The sequence below is a fragment of the Balaenoptera physalus genome, assembly GCF_965194825.1.
Source record: "Balaenoptera physalus genome assembly, chromosome: 2".
NCBI classification, from domain to species: Eukaryota; Metazoa; Chordata; class Mammalia; order Artiodactyla; family Balaenopteridae; genus Balaenoptera; species Balaenoptera physalus.
In genome coordinates, this window is record NC_138883.1 from 59,895,193 (window position 1) to 59,915,458 (window position 20,266).

Genomic DNA, 20,266 nt, shown 5'->3' on the forward strand with positions numbered 1-20,266 from the left:
GATGAAGAGTGGCCCCCGCTTGCCACAACTAGAGAAAGCCCTCGCACAGAAACGAAGACCCAACAGAGCCAAAAATAAATAAATAAATAAATAAATAAATAAAATAAAATATGTATGTTATCTCTAAAATAAATAAATAAATAAATAAATAAATAAATAAATAAATGGATAGCAACATTAAAATGTTAAAAAAAAAAAACCTCTATTCTACCAAATAGTAATTACTGGGTTTCTGTGAAAAACTAAGGCTTCATCAGCATATTCCCTAGCACAAGAAAAACCAATTCTTCTCCATGCATGTATAATAGAATAAGACAACGCTGACAGATTAAAAATAACTAAGAATTGAAGAATGAAACTTGGATTTGGTGATTGGCTGGTCTCTAGTGATTTACTAAAGAGACTGTATACACAGCATGCAGTCTTATAAGGTTAAAGAAGGAATGTGTTAGAACATGGAATCAGTGAATACAGAATAGTTCATTTCAAGAACTCTGGTGATTAAAAAGGAATTAGATGAAAGCAGCTATAAAGAGTAAGACAATCTAGGTGAAATTTTTTTTTCAAGGTACAAAAGGTCACTTTTTTTTTTTTTTTTTCAAAAGGTCACTTTTGATTATATTGATAACATAGCAAAATTAACACAGGGTGTACCACCACTTTCTCCTGAAATCTACTAAGATGACAGTAAAGAGGTTTAAGGGAAAAAAGCATAAACCCACAAGGAAAAAGAGAAAACGTGATGAGGAAAAAGATAATTCTAGAAGTGGAAAGTGGAAAGAGATGGAAGCACGGTAAAAGACCAGACAGAATTGAAATCTAAGGCAGAAGATGGGAGACCCTAAAAGCAGGTTGACTTGATACAACCCAGAATGGCTTGTGATTTGGAGGCACAAGTACTACGGTACATGTGGAATGAAAAGAGGAGGACTGCCCAAAAGTCTGTATGAAAAGCAGTTAGAAAATCCCCTATGTTCTCCCCGCACACATATACACACACTCTAATTCTCAATCCATCCCTCTCCCCCCCCACACACCAGTGTCTTTCACATGCATGCACACATGCACGTGCACAGGCACACTCACACACATACACACACATCTGGCAAGAACCTGGAAGGTTATTCTCTGGAGAGCTAGAATCTGAAACTCTGGGACACCTGACCCAGGTAAAGGTGTGAGTAACAAGCTGAAAACATAAAAGCATTAAGCGAAAGTTGACTTAATGAAATGAATAGTGAGATACCAGCCCTCCTTACCTCACTAAGCTGCTTACCTCACTGTTGGCAAACAGGCTTATACCTCCCAAATGGGAACTATGGAGGAGTCATCCCTGTGGAAAATGGTCTTTGAATACCAACAATCGGGGATCCTCCAATGAAATACCCTAGCCAGATTACCCTATGGAGGGGTCCATGAAAAACACACACAGGGCTTCCAATTAGATTTGGAGAGCTTCACTATTAAATGAGCAGACACCCAAGAACCATCAAATACCTGAAAAAAGAAACTCTTAGATAAAAGACATAGACTAAAACAGAAAATAAAGGAGCTCAAAGGAAACAAGGCAACTCAGGGAAAAACATGTCAAAAAAGAGAAAAAAAACCAAGTAATATCCTCAGCAAAGTAAGACACTGCATCCATGAAACCAGAAAAAGGCATAAGCAAAACAAAGAACTCTTACAAGTGAAAAATATCAGAGAATAAGTGAATGAAAGTTCCACAGACACAAAGAAACCAAAAAAGACATTTTCAATAATTTCATATATCATACAAAATACACCCCAAAAAGTATGAAATAATTTAAGTAAATTTCCCAGAACTGAATCAAGAGCAAGTTTCCAGACTGAGAGTATCCAACAAATGTATAGAAAAAGACCCACACTAAGGCACAGCATCATGAAATTTTGGAGAACTGGAAACAATGAAAGATATTAAAATTTTCCACCAGGGAAAAGAGTAGGTCACAAAAAAGGTTCAGTAATCCAAATAGCATTTGACTTCTCAAAAGTAATACTGGAAAATGAAGACAACAGAGCAATTATGTCAAAATATCAAGAAAAAAAATTTCAACCCAGAAGATACCCAACCAAAATGTTAACAGTATGAAAGAAGAAGACATTCTAAGTCATGAAAGTTTTTTAAAAGTTACCTCCTATACCTTTTCTCAGGAAGCTAATCAAGGGAATTTACCACATAAAAGCACAGGTAGGACACAGGAAATAAAAGATCCAACACAGAAGAAAGACAAGGGAAAGGATGGGGGTGAAGTGAAATCTCAGAACAGCAGAAGTATAACAGACCTAGAGAACAAGTTCCTACTGGACCAGGAGGATGGAAGACCCCAGGAAGGACTGCTTCAAGGAAAAAATGAAATTAAGAGATTAACCAAAGCATTTGAACACATAAATATTTACATAATCTCTAAAAGAGATATATATGATTGAACTACAGATGAATTACAGATAGGTATAAAAGAAACAAGACAATTATTAACTCTAGGGCAAATAAAATGTTGAGTGAAACGGAATATGTAATCAGAACACACCATGTGTTTCAGCTGTAATATTTAGAAAATCATAAATAATGTAATCATTAAAAAATTTTCCCACTGAAAAATTATAACTGTATCGGGAGAACAGTTGGAGAGGAAATATATTTGGGTATGTGGCAGTGTCTACATATGTGCGGAGAAAGAAGGTAAAAGTTAAATCCTCATTAGATCTGCCACAACAACTGCTTCTGTCTTCAGGGCCCAGACACACAGTTGCAATAACTCTCATGGTATTCTCTGCCCTCCTTCAGTCTGGCTTTGAATATTTGTGCTAAATGCTATTTGTTATTATTATTATTAAAATGCTGAGTGCCTGGGCTTACTTTCACTCCTGGGGGAAGAGGGTTCCAGGAATACAGACCTCTGTATCCTATATAAAAGAGACACCATAGGATACACAGGAGATTGTCCTGCTCTTGTGGTCTCCAGAAAGAGCCTACTTTTGCCCCTAGCATGGGTCAGTCATGACTATGCCCAGAACGTTTATAATTACATACTCACAAGCTGGAGTCCCCCCTTTACAGTACAAACCTGTTTCTGGCTTTCCTGAAGTTGAGAATTTTCACTCAATGCCTCTTTTATAGCTACCTTAAGTCTTTCTTCATTCATCTGAAATATTTTGAAGGTTGTTTTGGCCTAAGTAAAATATAACATATTGAGATTACAAGAATTAGTTTAATACACTAGCTCTTTTTTACACACACTCCCTGAAACACGGAATTAAAGTCAAAAACGTGCCAATATTAATAGGAGAGGCAGCATGCTGTAGCAGAAAAAAAGGCTGGCCTAGACTCAAGGTCTAGTCACTCAAGGTCTAGTTGCTCTGCCACTAACTTGCCACATGACCCTGGACAAATGATTTAACCTCTTGTAACCTTCTATGTACTATGCGGCAAATTCTGTTAACTTTCTACTGTCTGTCTCTCTTACCAGAATTTAAAATCCACAAGAGCCTTTCTATTTTGTCTACTAATATTAAGTGCCAATCACCTTCAACAGTGACCAGTATATAGCAATGGCTCAATAAATTCTGTCCAATGAAAAAAATGAACTTTCCTCAAATACCCTGTATTTTTAAAATACATCTGAATTCTATTATTATGCCTTATTCTTTAATTATAAAAGTAATAGTAAAATGTAAGTGACTTTCAAAAGCAACAGAGCTATTAAAGTAATTCAACTTACTTCAGATACTTGTGATTTGAGGGACTTTGATTCATCTTCTAGGGACTGTATCTTTTTTGAAATATCCACCATCTAAAAAGGCAGTATAAATCAATAAACAAGTATATACTAAACTCCTCCAGTTTCCAAGATGCCATATATATTAAGTATATTATCAACCTAACACTTTTGCTCCAAAAATGAGGGTTCAAATTAAGAAACATTCTCAGCCATATGCTTAAAGGGATTTCATACAAAAGTTACATAACAACAGTATTTCAACTCATCTTTAATATTTCGTAACACTTAAGTTATATAGGCTCAAAAGAAGTCCACTAGCATCATATCTTACTAAATAATCTCACACACATCAAGATCATCCTTAAGACAGATTTTAAAATAGAAAGACAAATAAAGGAAAGTTAAAGTTCTTAATATACGTTTTGAGTAATTTTTTAAAATCCACTATGTATTTGATTGTTCAACTTAAATTATTTGTGTGAGCTACTTCCATAGTGCAAATAGAAAATTTCTATAAGAATATGAAAGAAATGTAACATAATAATGGTAACCTCTAACAAATGAAAAGAGCTAGTGGATCTGGAAATTTTTATTCTCCACTTCACAGCCTTCTGTATTCTTTGGATTTCTTTTTTTTTTTTTTACAGTGCATGTAATACTTTAACCAATATCATATCATTTTTTTTAAACTCAATAACTTTCTTTTTCCTACAGTCTCCTTAAACACAAAAGTCTTACCAATTCGTCTTGTTCCGAATGTTTAGATTTCTCTTCTTTTAACTCCTTTTCTAGAATGAGTATTTCATCCTCAAGTTCAGATGTGGACCTAGTCAGCTTTTCACAGACTGCCTAAAAGAGGAAGCCAACTTTATAAGACTGACATGGGAATTTTTGGTCAAGATAAATCAGGTGAGTGTAATCAAATACATACACTGTAAGTTAAATAAGTCTAGTTTATATATTTGTTCATTTTTATAACACTGAAATAACAGCCATACTAGCAGGTATCAGCAAATTTTTTCTATAAAGAGACAGAAAGTAAATATTTTAGGCTTGAAGGCCACACAGTTTCTGTCCCAGCTATTCAAGTGATATGCATATGTAGTGAGAAAGCAAAGACTATATGTAAATGAATGAGCATGGCTGTGTTTCAATAAAATTTTATTTACAATAAAAGATGGAGAGCTCAGAGTGTAGTTTGCCAACTTCTGCTCTAAAGCATTGTAAAAGAAACAATAAGAAAAAAACCAAATTTAATATAAATATATAAAATAAAAAATAAATTTAAAAAACAATCAAGATAATATTCTACACTGAATTAAGACATATTTTCTGTGACCTTTTTAATTTAAAATGATTAGTTGTTGGATTATTCCAATTGGATTTTAAATACTGTAATAAACATACCTCTGATATTTGTGATCCTTCAACAAACTTGTTAAAAAAAACCAAAAGAATCAAAGAATTTAATGCAGGCCAAAATAAAAGTAGCACAAGTACATACTATATCATACTGGTTTAAAAACTCATTTACATAAATATATATATATGCATATATATATTTCCCCAAATCTGACTATCTGATTATATGAATTCTCTGAGTAGAATCAAAATTACTCTGTTTTGATTTTATCTATAGATTCAAACATCAATTTTTGTAATTGTATCACATTATAGTTTATATTCAACTATGTTTACCAATCTTGAATATAAACACTATATGTTTAAAAAAATTACTAAAATTAGAGGAAAACTTCCAAAATATTCATTATAAAGTAAAAATTTAGCTAATTTTACGGCCAGATTACATAAATTCAATGCCTGAGAATAAATTGGTGTGTTTTATTTTATCCACAACATCACAAAGCTTGAGTAAATATTTTTGCTCTCCAGTTTTTGCTCTTTTGTCAGCATGCTAAATTCCTTATAAAATTCCCTTTTAATCAATCTAATAAATTACTACCATTACAGCAGTTAAAACAGAGGGTCAACAAATAAAATACAACAATTTCAACAAGTTCTTAAGAATATTAATAGGTAACAGATGAAGAAAGAAAAGGTTAAGAAATTAATGTCATTTGGAATTCAATTTATAATTTCCTTTGGACTCTACTAGGAAATTCTGATTCATGATACATATGCTTTCTGATGATTACAGACATCAGTGATTGAGAACCACCAAGCTGAACTGACTGAACTCGTACAACAAAGGTACAAAGTCCATTGTTTTCTACTTTAATATTAGTATGCTTTTTACAACATTTCCGTCTCTAAAGAAATTGCTATTACTTACCCTAATCTGTCATAGCTTAGCTAAATGACAAATTATCACAGTTTCCTTCCTTACTATTACCTAAATCATACCTCACTCAGGAGAGCTGACTCTATATCTCCTCCAAACTCCACATTCAGTGGCATCATGTTGGTACCTTGAAATTGGTCAAGGTGGGAGTATTTACACAACAGAACCCAGCAAATGCTACAAATAAAGGCTCCTGCTTTTTAAAGAGCCAGTTGTTAAAACATTTACCAGCACACCACTGTGTATAACATAAATCTTTGGTCTAATTCTAGTCAGCTCCTAATACATTGGTATGAGGTAAAGGCAAGTACTGCCTGAACTTACATAATTTTTCATTGCCAACTATTCCTAAATTTATGAAAATAAATCCTATTTTTCCTTCCTAGAGCAAACTGAGTCAAAAAAGAAATGGTTACCTTAATACACTTCCCAGGAATGAAGAATAAAGAGGTTCTATATAGCTCTAGATTACATTGAACTGAATATGCTTCACTCAAAACAAGTTATCAACAAGAGCTCAAATTTTTAAAATACCTTATGCTACTTACTAATATTCTATTTCCTATATTTAACTTCTTAAGTTTTAACATCTAGAGATGCTCTTTCACATTTCCTTTGAAATGTGAGTTCTGAGAAGATACGTGACTTTCGAAATTTATGTTATTTACTAAGAACCTTTCCCCTAACTTTTATAATTATAATATTTGTTTTTACCTCCAAACTTTGTGCTTCTGTTGACTCCTTCTCAAAGCTGGCATCCTTTAAAGATGACTCTAAGCCTTCAAACTGAAAGAAAGCAACACTCTAAGTAAAAGGGCCATAAATTTTATTCGAAACTACATCTGCCCTATGACCCACTAATTCCATGAGTAGCAACAGTAAATCCTCACTGCAGAAAGATAACATTGCCCACAGTTTCAAATTTACCACTATAATTTTTGTTATACTATTACTGATACTCAACATGGAATAATCTGGCATTCAAGAAAACAAGATATGACTGAGAACCAAGAGAAAAAAATGAGCAAGAGAGCAGACTCTTGGAGGATTCAGGTAATACAGTTCTCCTTCAGACATTAAAATAAGTAAGCTTGATATGTAAGAGGAACCAAAATAATTAAACCAGAAAAAAAGAACTACAAAAAGAGCCACACAAACTTTAGAACTGAAAAAGGAAATAAATGAAATTAAGATGGTTTAAAAGATGATTAGACACAGATGAAGACAATTAGTAAAATGGAAGCTAGATTAGAAGAAAACATCTAGACTGAAGTGTGAACAAAGAGATAAGAAACCCAGAATAGAACATAAGAGATACATGGGATATAGTAAAAAGCTAAAATACAAGTATTTAAAATTACAGGAAGAGAAGAAAAAAAAAGCAAAAACAATATTTGAAAAGGTTATGATCAAGAGTGCTACAAAACTAATGAAAGACATTAAGCCACAGATTCTAGAACATCATGAAGCCCAGGGATGATAAATAGAAGAAACCACATCTAGACAACTAGTAGCACTGCTGAAAATCAAAGATAAAATCATAAAAGTAGCCAGACAGTTTCTTATAAAGTTATACAATACCTGCCCTATGACCTACCAATTCTAATACTAGATATTTACAAAAGAGAAATGAAAACATATACCCCCCCACACACACACAAAAAGATAGAATGATCATAGCAACTTTATTCATAATAGCCAAAAGCTAGAAATAACCATATTAAGTGGTAAATGGATAAAAAAAATTGTGATGTTGATGTAATGCAAATTTACTTGCAAGTTAAAAAAAAAACTACTAATATATGCAACAACATAGTGAATCTCAAAAATACAATGCTAACTGAAAAAAGGCAGACACAAAAGAGTACGATTTCATTTATACAAACTCTGAAACAGACAAAAACTAATTTATGGTGATAGAAATAAAAACAGTGGTTGCTGGCAGGGGTAGGGGACTGAATGAAAATGAGCACAAGGGAAACATAAGGGTGATAGAAATGTTTTATGTATTGATGGGAGTGGTAGCTTCATGGGTGAATATACCTGTCAAAATTCACAGAACTGCATATTTAGGAATGTCCATTTTATTATATGAAAATTATACCTCAATTTTTAAAATTGAAAGAGAAAAAATACAAAACAAGATCACCAAATTACAATAAAACTTATAGCTGACTTTGACCCACAAACAACATGCTAAGAAAAAAAATCAGTAAAATGAGATGTCCAAAGTGCTTAAGGAAAATAACTGCCAACTCAGACTTCTATAAAGAACATTATACACAATGGAGAAATAAAGACATTATCAGACAAACAAAAACTAAGAGAATTTATCAACAGTATATTCCAGAAAAGAAAAGACCAGGAAGTTTCTCTATCCTTCAGGAGGAAGGAAAATCATCCCAGATAGAAGGTGGAAAGGAAAGAAAGAATAAAGAACAATGGAAATAAATGTGTGGCTAAATCAAAACGAATCTTGACTGTTTCAAAGAATAATAAAATGATTTGGAGGTTTATATAAATATAAAGTCAAAATATAGTGCAACAGGGCTTCCCTGGTGGCGCAGTGGTTAAGAATCTGCTTGCCAATGCAGGGGACATGGGTTTGAGCCCTGATCCGGGAAGATTCCACATGCCACGGAGCCACTAAGCCCGTGAGCCACAACTACTGAGCCTGCGCTCTACAGCCCGCAAGCCACAACTACTGAAGCCCGTGCGCCTACAGCCCATGCTCCACAATAAGAGAAGCCACCACAATGAGAAGCCCATGCACCGCAACAAAGAGTAGCCCCCACTTGCCAAAACCAGAGAAAGCCCGCGTGCAGCAACAAAGACCCAACGCAGCCAAAAATAAAAATAAATAAAATAAATTAAAAATAAGAAAAAAAATACATATATATATATATATATATATATATATATATATATATATATAGTGCAACAGCACTTAGATAAAAGGGGGCAAGTGGAATTAAAGCATTCTAAGATCTTTGCATTATCCAGTAAGTAGCAACAGCACAAATTTATATTAGAATTTAATAAATTAAGGATACATGTTGTAATCTCTAAGGTAACTATTAAAAAAATAAAATCTATAACTAACAAATGCATTGATGTAGAAAATACTGAATTAATAAATGACTATTTCAATGCAGAAGAAAACAAGAGAAGAGAAAAAGCCACATGGGACAGGTGGGTCAAATAGAAAATAAACAGTTAAGATGGTAGATTTGACCCCTAATAAATTAGAAATTACATTAAATGCAAATGAACTAAATAATCTAATTAATTGAAAAGATTTTTTTAGATTGATTAAAAAAAGCAAAACCCATCTGTATGCTGTTTCGAAAAGAGACAGCTTAAACAAAAGTATATAATAAGGTTGAAAGTAAAATAATGGGAAAAGGTCTACCACGCAAATGTTCACCAAGTGAAAATTGGGATTGTTACACTGTATATCAGACAAAGTCAATTACTACAAATACAAAACAAAAAGACAACCTTCAGAATGGGAGAAAATATCTGCAAACGAAGCAACCAACAAGGGATTAATCTCCAAAATACACAAACAGCTCATGTAGTTCAATTATCAAAAAAAACCAAATAACCCAATCAAAAAATGGGCAGAAGAGCTAAATAGACATTTCTCCAAAAAAACATACAGATGGCCAAAAAGCACATGAAAAGATTCTCAACATCACTAATTATCAGAGAAATGCAAATCAAAACTACAATGAGGTATCACCTCACACCGGTCAGAATGGCCACCATCAAAAAATCTACAAACAATAAATGCTGGAGAGGGTGTGGAGAAAAGGGAACCCTCCTGCACTGTTGGTGGGAATATAAATTGGTATAGCCACTATGGAGAACAGTCTGGAGGTTCTTTAAAAAACTAAAAATAGAACTACAAAATGACCCAGCAATCTTACTCCTAGGCATGTACCCGGAGAAAACCATAATTCGAAAAGATACATGCACCCTAATGTTCACTGCAGCACTATTTACAATACAATAGCCAGGACATGGAAGTAACCTAAATGTCCATCAACAGAGGAATGGATAAAGAAGATGTGGTACATATATACAATGGAATATTACTCAGCCATTAAAAAGAATGAAATAATGCCATTTGCAGCAACATGGATGGACCTAGAGATTGTCATACTGAGTGAAGTAAGTCAGACACAGAAAGACAAATAGCATATGATATTGCTTATATGTGGAATCGTAAAAAAGGGGTACAAATGAACTTATTTAAAAAACAGAAGTAGAGTCACAGATGTAGAAAACAAACTTATGGTTACCAGGGGATAAGGAGAAGGAGGGATAAATTGGAGACCGGGGTTGACATATACACACTACTATATATAAAATAGATAACTAGTAAGAACCTGCTGTATAGCCCAGGGAACTCTACTCAATACTCTGTAATGGCCTATATGGGAAAAGAATCTAAAAAAGAGGGGATATATGTATATGTATAACTGATTCACTTTAGTGTACACCTGAAACTAATACTACATTGTAATAAATCAAATATACTCCAATAAAAATTTAAAAAAAAAAGAATTACTACAAATAAAATAGGGGTATTCATAATGATAAAATGGTCAATCTAACAAAGAAAATAAATAATTTTAAATCTATATGCATCTAACATAGCCTCAATATACATAAAAATAACAAAGCTAAAAAAGAGAAAAATTAATCTACAATCTTAATGGGAAATTTTAACATATTTCTTTCAAAAACCAATAGACGATATGAATAAAAAATTAACAAGTGACAATTTTTATATTTATATACCAATAAACTAGTACATAAAATGGTATGGTGTTGACACAAGGATAATAATATGTATGTATTTATATTGTATATGAAACATTTCCCAAAATCAATCTTATGCAAAGCCAGAGATTAAGTATCAACAAATAAAGGAGCGAAATCATACAAAGGATATTCTCTGAATTAAACATAATTAGGTAGAATTAGGCTGAAACTTAATAACAAATAAACTATTGGGAAATCCCTTATGTTAGGAAATTAATAAATAACCTAAAAAATAACCAATGTTTCAAAGAAAATACCACAATAAAATTTTTAAAATATTTTACACTGAATGATCAGGAAACCATGACATAACAAAACTAACAAGATGCTTTAATAAAAGCCAAACTTGCCAAGTAAATTATAACTTTAATGCAGAAATTATAAAAGAAGGCTAAAAACTCAATGATTTTATTAGTATCCATCCCAAGAAGTGATAAAAAAAGAAAAGCAAGTAAACCGAAGAAAAGTTTAAAATGAAGTAATAAAGATAGTAATGAATTAGAAAGCAAATAAAGTAAAAAGAATCAACTGAGCCAAAAGGTTGTTCTTTGGAAACACTAAAAAAGTTGATAAACCACTGTCAAGGATAAGGTGACAAAGAGAGAAAGAAGGACAATCAACCTAATGTCAGAAATAAAAGAGCAGACCTCTCTAAAGGTCCCATAAGTGTTTAGAAAATAACAAGAGAATAAACACTATACCAGCAATGAGCAAATAAAAGATAAATTTTTTTTAAATTCCATTTGCAATAACATCAAAAAGAATAAAATACTTAGAAATAAATTTAGCAAAAGAAGTGTAAACCTAATACTCTGCAAACTACAAAATATTACAGAAATAAAGAAGACCTAAATAAATGGAAAGGCATCCCGCATTCATGGATCAGAATACTTAATATTGTTAAGATGGCAATAACCCCAAATTGATCTACTGATTCAACATAAGCCCTATCAAAATCCCAGCTAATTTATCTGCAGAAATTGCAAGCTGATCCTAAAAGTCATAGAAAATGCAAAAGGCTCAGAATGATCTTGAAAAGTTGGAGGACTTAAACTTCCCAATTTCAAACCTTACTGTAAAGCTACACGAATCAAGACAGTGTGAAACTGGCATTAAGGATAGACATATAAATCAATGAAATACAACTGAGAGCCCAGAAATGCACCCTCACAATTATGGTCAATTGATTTTCAACAAGGATGCCACAACAATTCAATGGGTAAAGATTAGTCATTTCAACAAACAGTGCTAAGACAACTGGATATCCACATGCCAAAAATAAAGTTGGACCCCTACCTAACACAATATACAAAAATTAATTCAAAATACATCAAAGATCTAAACATAAGAGCTAATCGCATAAAACTTTTAGAAGGAAACACAGATGTAAATCTTTGTGATCTTGTTTTAAGCAATAGTTTCTTAGAAATGACACCAAAAGCAGAACCAACAAAAGAAAAAATAGATAAACTGAGCATCACCAAAATTAAAAAGTTCTATGCTTCAAAGATACCACGAAGAAAGTGAGGAGAACATGCCACAGAATAAGAGAAAATATTTGCAAATTACATATCCGATAAGGGGCTCACATCTATAATATATAAAGTTAGAACTCAATAACAAAGACAAATAACCCAATTTAAAAGTAGGCAAAGGGGGCTTCCCTGGTGGTGCAGTGGTTGAGAATCCGCCTGCCAATGCAGGGGACACGGGTTCGAGCCCTGGTCTGGGAAGATCCCACATGCCGCGGAGCAACTGGGCCCATGAGCCACAACTACTGAGCCTGCGCGTCTGGAGCCCGTGTTCCGCAACAAGAGGGGCCGCGATGGTGAGAGGCCCGCGCACCGCGATGAAGAGTGGCCCCCGCTCGCCGCAACTGGAGAAAGCCCTCGCACAGAAACGAAGATCCAACACAGCCAAAAATAAATAAATAAATAAATAAATAAAATTTAAAATTACCTTTCTAAAAAAAAAAAAGTTAAATATAGATCCAGCAATTCTACTCCTAGGTATATACCTCAAAGAATTTAAAACATATAGCCACACAAAAACTTGTACAAGAATGTCCACAACAGCATCATTTATAACAGCCAGAAAGTACAATAACCCAAATGTCCACCACCTGAAAAATGGATATATCAATTGTGGTAGGGAATATTATTTGGCAAAAAAAGATATTAAGTATTGATACATAGTACAACATGGGTGAATCTGAAAACATTATGCTGGGTTTAAAAAGCTAGTCACAAGGAAGCACATGTTGTATCATTCCATTTATGTAAAATGGAATCTAGAGTAGGCAAGTTTATAGAAACAGAAAGTAGATAAGCTGTCTAGGGCTTACGAGTAGGGGAGATTGGGTGAAGGGTGACAGCTAAGAGGTACAGGGTTTCTTTGGGGTGTAAAAAATATGTTTGAAAATATTTTGTGGTGGACATACAACTCTGTGAATATACTAAAAGCCATTCATTTGTACACTTTAAAAAAACAGTATAGTATGTGAATCATACCCCAAAAAACCTGTTAAAAAAACTATACTATTTATAATAGTTTCAAAAATCATCAGATACTGGGGAATAAATCTAAGAAAAGATGTACAAGACCTCAACACAAAAATGTATGAACAATACTGAGAGAATTTTAAAGACATAAATAGAGGGATATACCACAGCCCACGGATAAACACTCAACACTGTAAAAAGGTAAATTCTCTCCAAATTAATCTATATATTCAATGCAATCCCAAATTCCTAAGAGGCTATGTGTATGTGTGCATGTGTAAACTGATGAAGTGATTTAAAATTTATACAAAAAGACAAAGTGCCAAGATGGCCAAGACAATCTTGAAAAACAAACCTGGAGGTTTATACCGTCAGATATCAAGATGTGCTAGGTAGACTTTAAAAAGCATGATATTCCAATAAAGATGTTTAAAAAAAATTTAAAAATTAAAAAAAATAAAAAGCATGGTATTGGTGCAAGGATATATTTTTTTAAAAAACAGACCAACAGAATAGAAATATTATAGAAACAGACTCAGATATATACAGTCACATGACTTAAGACTACGACACTACAGAACAAAAGGAAAAGATGGTCTTTTAATAAATGGTACTGGTAAATTCAATACCCACATGAAAAATATTGAATACTACCCACCAATCACACCATCACAGATTCAATTCCAGATGGATTAAAGACTGATTAATTTAGGGCTGAACTGTTTCCCCTCAGAATGTATATGTTGAAGCCCCAATACCTCAAAATGTGACTATATTTGGAGACAAGCCCTTTAAAGGTCATTAAGTTAGGACTTCCCCAGAGGCGCAGTGGTTAAGAATCCGTCTGGACACGGGTTCAAGCCCTGGTCCGGGAAGATTCCCACATGCCACAGAGCAACTAAGCCCGTGTGCCACAACCACTGAGCCTGTGCTCTAGAGCCCATGAGCCACAACTACTGAGCCCACATGCTGCAACTACTGAAGCCCACGCACCTAGAGCCCGTGCTCCGCAACAAAAGAAGCCACCACAATGAGAAGCCAGCGCACTGCAACGAAGAGCAGCGCCTGCTTGCCGCAACTAGAGAAAACCCGCAACAAAGACCCAACACAGCCAAAAATAAATAAAAATTTTTTTAAAAAAAGGTTGTTAAGTTAAAATGAGCCCCTTGGATTAAGATAGGCCCTAATCCATCTTACTGGTGCCGTTACAAGAAGAGGAAATTTGGACACACTGAGAGACATCAGAAACATGCACCTGAACAGAGAAAAGACAATGTGAGGACAGGGCAAGAAGATGACCAGTTATGTCAAAATGATAAGCCTCAGAAGAAACCAAACCTGCCAACACCTTGATCCTGGACCTCTAGCCTCCAAAACTGTGAAAAAAATTAATTTCTATGTAAGTCACCCAGTCTGTGGTATTGTGTTACGGCAGTCCTAGCAAACTAATACAAAGAGTAAATGAGTAAAAAAATTAAGTTTCTAAAAGATAACACAGAAGAATATCTTCATACTCTTGAGTACACAAAAAAAATTTAAGTAGGAAACAAATAACAGTCATCATAAAGAAAAGACTGAAAAATTAGACTACGTTACAATTAAGAACTTATGCTTACCAAGACACCATTTGAAATAAAAAGGCAAACCACAGAGTGGAAGAAGATATTTGCAATACATATATCTGACAAAGGACTTGTATCCAAAATATAGGAAAAAATACTACATATCAAAAGCAAAAAGAGAGATAAGCATACTTTTTAAAATGTGAGAAAAAAAAAACTAAGCAACATGACAAAAAGGATATCTAAATGGCCAATAATCATGAAAAGGTGATTAACCTCATTAGTCAGGGAAATGAAAACTGAAACCACAATGAGACATCACTATGCACCTACCACAGTGGTTAAAATTTAGACTGGTAATATGAAAGCCACTGAAGTCTCACACTTTACAAACAAAGCATGAGTGATCTTCAACTTACACAGAAGTAGCTGCATTGAAAAGTATCAAGTCTTCTGATTATAACATGAATGTCAACATTTTCAAAAACATCTTACCTCCTTTTGAACAACACTAAATTTTTCAAGTAGTTTACATTTTTCTTCAATCAGTGTAGAAAGTTCTGCAGCAAGCTTTTTCTCTCTTCCTAAAAACAGAGTTAATACTATCATGTTTTTAAGTTGATTTAATTGTAAACAACAATGATGAGATCTAAAATAGAAAAAAGAGCTTACCCACATAAAGCCGGCTTCTAACCTGAAACAAATTTTTAACAAAAATTACATTAAAACACACACACATTCAAGCACATATAATTTATTTAACTTCTACTGCCAACTTAAAAACAAAATGTTTGTTATTGCCTTAGTATAAATGTAAGTTCGCCAAAAAGTGTTCTATTTCCAATGAGAAAAATACATATGAAAGTCCTCCTACTGAAGAGTCACACTGTGTATCAGCATATTTAAGGCTCTGAAATAAGTCTACCTTAAAGATATCTGTTTCATTTCATTTAGCCCACTGCTCCTCAAACATATTTGACCCTAAAACAAACTACTTAAGGAAGCCCCTATATCATCTCCCCTAGTAAATATCCAAAATAACACAGTTTGAAAAACGTTACCGTGCGGCCATGGATCTGCTGACTATAAAGTAAAAAAATTTTTCTTCTTTAACCTCTCTCTCAAACAATGAAGGAAAAATTCCATTTATAAGGGGATCACGTTTAGGACTAAGGTAATCTAAGTAGAGAAAACAGTGGGGACTTAAATGATCTACAGAAGACATATAGGAATAAAATTAAATAAAACAAGATTAAAAAGTCAAGGTACAGGGCTTCCCTGGTGGTGCAGTGGTTAGGAATCTGTCTGCCAATGCAGAGGACACGGGTTCAAGCCCGGGTCTGGGAAGATCCCACATGCCGCGGAACAACTAGGCCCGTGTGCCATGGCTGCTGAGCCTGCGCTCTGGAGCCCATGAACCACAACTACTGAGCCCACGAGCCACAACTGCTGAGGCCTGCGTGCCTAGAGCCTGTGCTCCACGGCAGGAAAGGTCACTGCAATGAGAAGCCTGCGTACCAAAGCGAAGAGTCGCCCCTGCTCACCACAACTAGAGAAAGCCCGCATGCAGCAATGAAGACCCAAGGCAGCCAAAAATAAAATAAAAATAAAATAAATAAAGTTTTTAAAGAAGTCAAGGTACAATATAGTAGGTATAGATGAGGAACAATTAGTGAACTGAAACATCAGATTCAGAAACTATCTCAAAAGGTAATGGTAAACCATTAAAAAAAAAAAGGAAAAAAGAGTTAAGAGGGAAGTGAGAAGTAGAAAAGCCAACATCTTAAAAAAAATAACAGTCCCAAAGAGGAAAAAAAAAAAAGTAAAATGCAGAAGGAACTTCCCAGAATTAAAAAAGATAAAAGATTTCATATTTAAATATTCAAGAGAATTTAAAGAAATAAAAAAAAATCAAACCTGAACATATTACATTGAAATAAGGGTATCAAATTAAAAGCCTCCACAGAGAACAGATCACTTACAAATGAATAAGAATCACATTGACACTAGACCTTTCAACAAGTAACATTAGATGTAAAAAGACAAGGAAGTAAAAGGATAGAACTTTGGATGCAGAATGCTTATATCAAACAAATTACCATTTCAGCGTGAAGACTTAATTCAAACATCCTCAAGCGTACAAAAGGTTTGCCACACAAAGACCAACACTGAAAACAATCTAGAAAGAAGTATTCAAATATGGGAAGAATTAAATTCAGGAGTCCCTGAAAGAGGTATGTCAATTACGGGTGATTAAATATCTTGGTAATATTTGTTGTTGTCTTGAGGACTGGAGAAGGGGTGGAGGAGAAAGTAAAAAACAAAGAAATGGAAAAGGAAATATTTTTAGAACTAAAATTCTAGATTATACCAATATGAAAGGGGGTTGGAAAGTGAAAGAGACCAAGGGATGTGAGAGAGTATGCTAAATAAGGTTTCTGTTTTCTCAGAAGGAAGATTTACTTACAAATGTAGAAAAGAAACATTAAAAGTGGAACAAATTAATAAAGTATGCTAGAAGAAACTGGTCCAAACACATCAGTAATCAATAATCAGAATATATGTAGATATACTAAACTCAGTGAAAAAACAGAGATTTCCAGATTATATAAAAGAAATTCATACAGAACTGAATTACTTTGCTGTACACCTGAAACTAATACATTGTAAATCAACTATACTCCAACAAAATAAAAAAAGAAATTCATACAGGACATACATTAAGTAAAAGACCACAGAAAGACTGGAAAATATAAGGATGAAAAAAGACACATGAAATATTACCAAAAAGAAAATTGGTCTGGCTATACTAACATCAGAAAAGAGACTTTAAGACAAAAGCATCGCAAGAGTTATAGAGGGTCACTAGATACTGATAAAAGATTCAATCCACCAAGAAGAGATATAGCAATTCTAAACATGTATCCACCTAACAAAATATCATCAAAATATGTAAAGCAAGAATTGACAAAACTACAGAAACTAACTGATAAATCCATCATGACAGTGGAATTCAGCCAACTTCTCTTCACTCTTGAAAGATGAAGGAAACAACAAAAAAAGAGCAAGAATATGCAATACATGAACACCACAAATTAGTCAGTTAGCAAGCTTGACCTAATAATGGATGGATACAGAATGATACACAAGTATCTGCTTTCAATAATAATCAGGAGAATAAAGAGCACAAAAAAAGTCTACACGTATGTGGAACTCTCATATGTAGCATGGCAGATGAATGGGAAGAAGGGAGACTATCCAATAAACAAAGCTGGGAAAAAGGTTATATTGCGGGGGAAGGGGAGTGGGGAGTTACACCAACTCCTTACCCCACACTAAACAAAAAATCAACTCAAGATGGATCAAGCAATTCTGTGCTAAAAGAAAACTTTTAATTAAGAATTTCTACTCATCAGAAAACACCTTAAGAAAAATGAAAAGATGTTTCATACTGGGACATATGCAATATAGATAATCAACAAGGATATCATCAAGAATATATAAAGAACTCCTACAAATAAAAAAGAAAACAACAAACTACTGAAAAGAAAAATGGGTATAAGACATAAATATTTCCCTGAAGAAAAAATACATATGGCCAATAAATTTACTGAGTTTTCAATCTCACTAGTGATCAAGGAATACAAATCAGAACCATGGTTAAGATACCATTCAAGTGGCAAAAATAAAGAATTTCAACAATAACAAGTGTTGGAGATGACACAGATCAAATGAATCTCTAGGACCTCTTATATACTACTGTTGGGAGTATAAATTGGTACAGACAATTTGGAAAAGAATTTGGTATTACGTTTTAAAAGCAGAACTTCCAATATACTATACAACCCAGTAATCTCACACCTGGTATATTCCCAAGAGAAACTTACAAATATACAACAGGAGACAAGTATAAGAAACTACCCAGCAGCATTATTTATAATAGAAAAAAACCTGGAAACAACTCAAAGGCCCAAGACCATAAAATATATAAATTAATTGTAGTATATTCTTAAAACAATCAAAATGGGTCAAAAATACGGATGAATCTTAGCAATATAGGATGGAATAAAAAAGTTCCAAAACATGACATATGGCATGAGACTAAGCAAAATTACTACACTTCTGAAGGATTTGTGTACATATGACCAAAAAAAAAATTTTTTTAAGGCATGGGAATAATTAACACAGGATCCAGAACAGGATTACCTCTAGTACAGGGAGGCAGGGGGATGAAATGAGGGAGGATCACCTAAATATAGGTGACAGTCAATGTCTTTGATTCCAGGTTGGGTGGTATATTCACAGATGTTTAGTATACTGCTAAAAATAAACACAGACCCCAAATAATAAGCAAGTAAGAAATAAAGGTAGGCTTTGCTGTACACCTCAAACTTACACAACATTGTAAATCAACTATACTCCAATAAAAATAAAAAAAAAAAAAGAAATAGAGGTAGGGTTTTAGTATTAGTGTGGAATACTCCTACAGAGAATTATTTTAACTTTTACACTTTAAAAAATTCCTCTAAATCCACATTCAGTTTCCAATAACCACACATTAACATGAGTAGCCCACATAACAATAACCTGTTTCCTTAAAACAAAAGATATGTTTCTCATATTACTTGTTCAACATGAAGACAGAACGAACATTCTCTTAGTATATAGGGCACTGGTTACTTACCGATCGAAAACTTCTCCACAAAAACAAGAGAATAGCAAAAAATCCAACAATAGTTGCACATATCACTAATTCCCATGGAAAACCATAGAAGTTAGAACCTGGTCTCAAATCTTCAGGCAATGCTGCCACAACCTTCAAGACAAAGAAAATTAACCTCTTAAAAATACACTTTTGATAAAAAGTGTTGATTACAAACTGCTATACACTGAATTTTTCTGTGTCCCCCTGCAACCCCAAAATTCTTATGTTGAAAACTAATCCCCAATGTGATGGTATCGGGAAGTAGGGCCTTTTGGAGGTGATTAGGTCATAAGAGTGGAGCCCTCAGAAATGGGATTAGTGACATTAGAAAAGAGGCTCCAAGCTCCCTTGACACTTCTACCACGTGAGGTTATAATGAGAAGACTATGAACCAGAAGTGTGCCCTCACCACACACCAGATCCGTGGCATCTTTATCTTGGTGTTCCCAGCCTCCAGAACTGTGAGAAAAATGTTTGTTGTTTAAGCCACCCAGTCTATGGTATTTTGTTATAGCAGCTCCAACAGATTAAGACACAAACATAAGTACAAGTTTACATGTAAATACTATTAACACCCTTTTCATGAAATGGGTACCAGACTATCACCAAACAGCAGGTATCAG

The 20,266-nt window shown here is 33.8% G+C and overlaps 1 protein-coding gene across 20 annotated transcripts in view; it reads right to left on the reverse strand.

Moving 5' to 3' along the window:
- Window positions 1-20,266, reverse strand: part of MIA2 (MIA SH3 domain ER export factor 2) — a 107,422-nt gene that overhangs the window by 43,959 nt on the left and 43,197 nt on the right. For 10 of the 20 annotated variants that reach the window (XM_082452058.1, XM_082452046.1, XM_082452060.1 and 7 more), the window contains 8 exons: window positions 19,623-19,754; window positions 15,611-15,632; window positions 15,434-15,522; window positions 6,757-6,828; window positions 5,148-5,174; window positions 4,479-4,589; window positions 3,741-3,812; window positions 3,087-3,191 (listed from right to left, as the gene is read on the reverse strand). In XM_082452058.1, the coding sequence (XP_082308184.1) occupies window positions 3,087-3,191; window positions 3,741-3,812; window positions 4,479-4,589; window positions 5,148-5,174; window positions 6,757-6,828; window positions 15,434-15,522; window positions 15,611-15,632; window positions 19,623-19,754 (630 nt within the window). Of the gene's footprint in view, window positions 1-3,086; window positions 3,192-3,740; window positions 3,813-4,478; window positions 4,590-5,147; window positions 5,175-6,756; window positions 6,829-15,433; window positions 15,523-15,610; window positions 15,633-19,622; window positions 19,755-20,266 lie in introns of those variants that run through there. The other 10 variants (XM_082452051.1, XM_082452053.1, XM_082452054.1 and 7 more) reach the window with 3 other exon arrangements.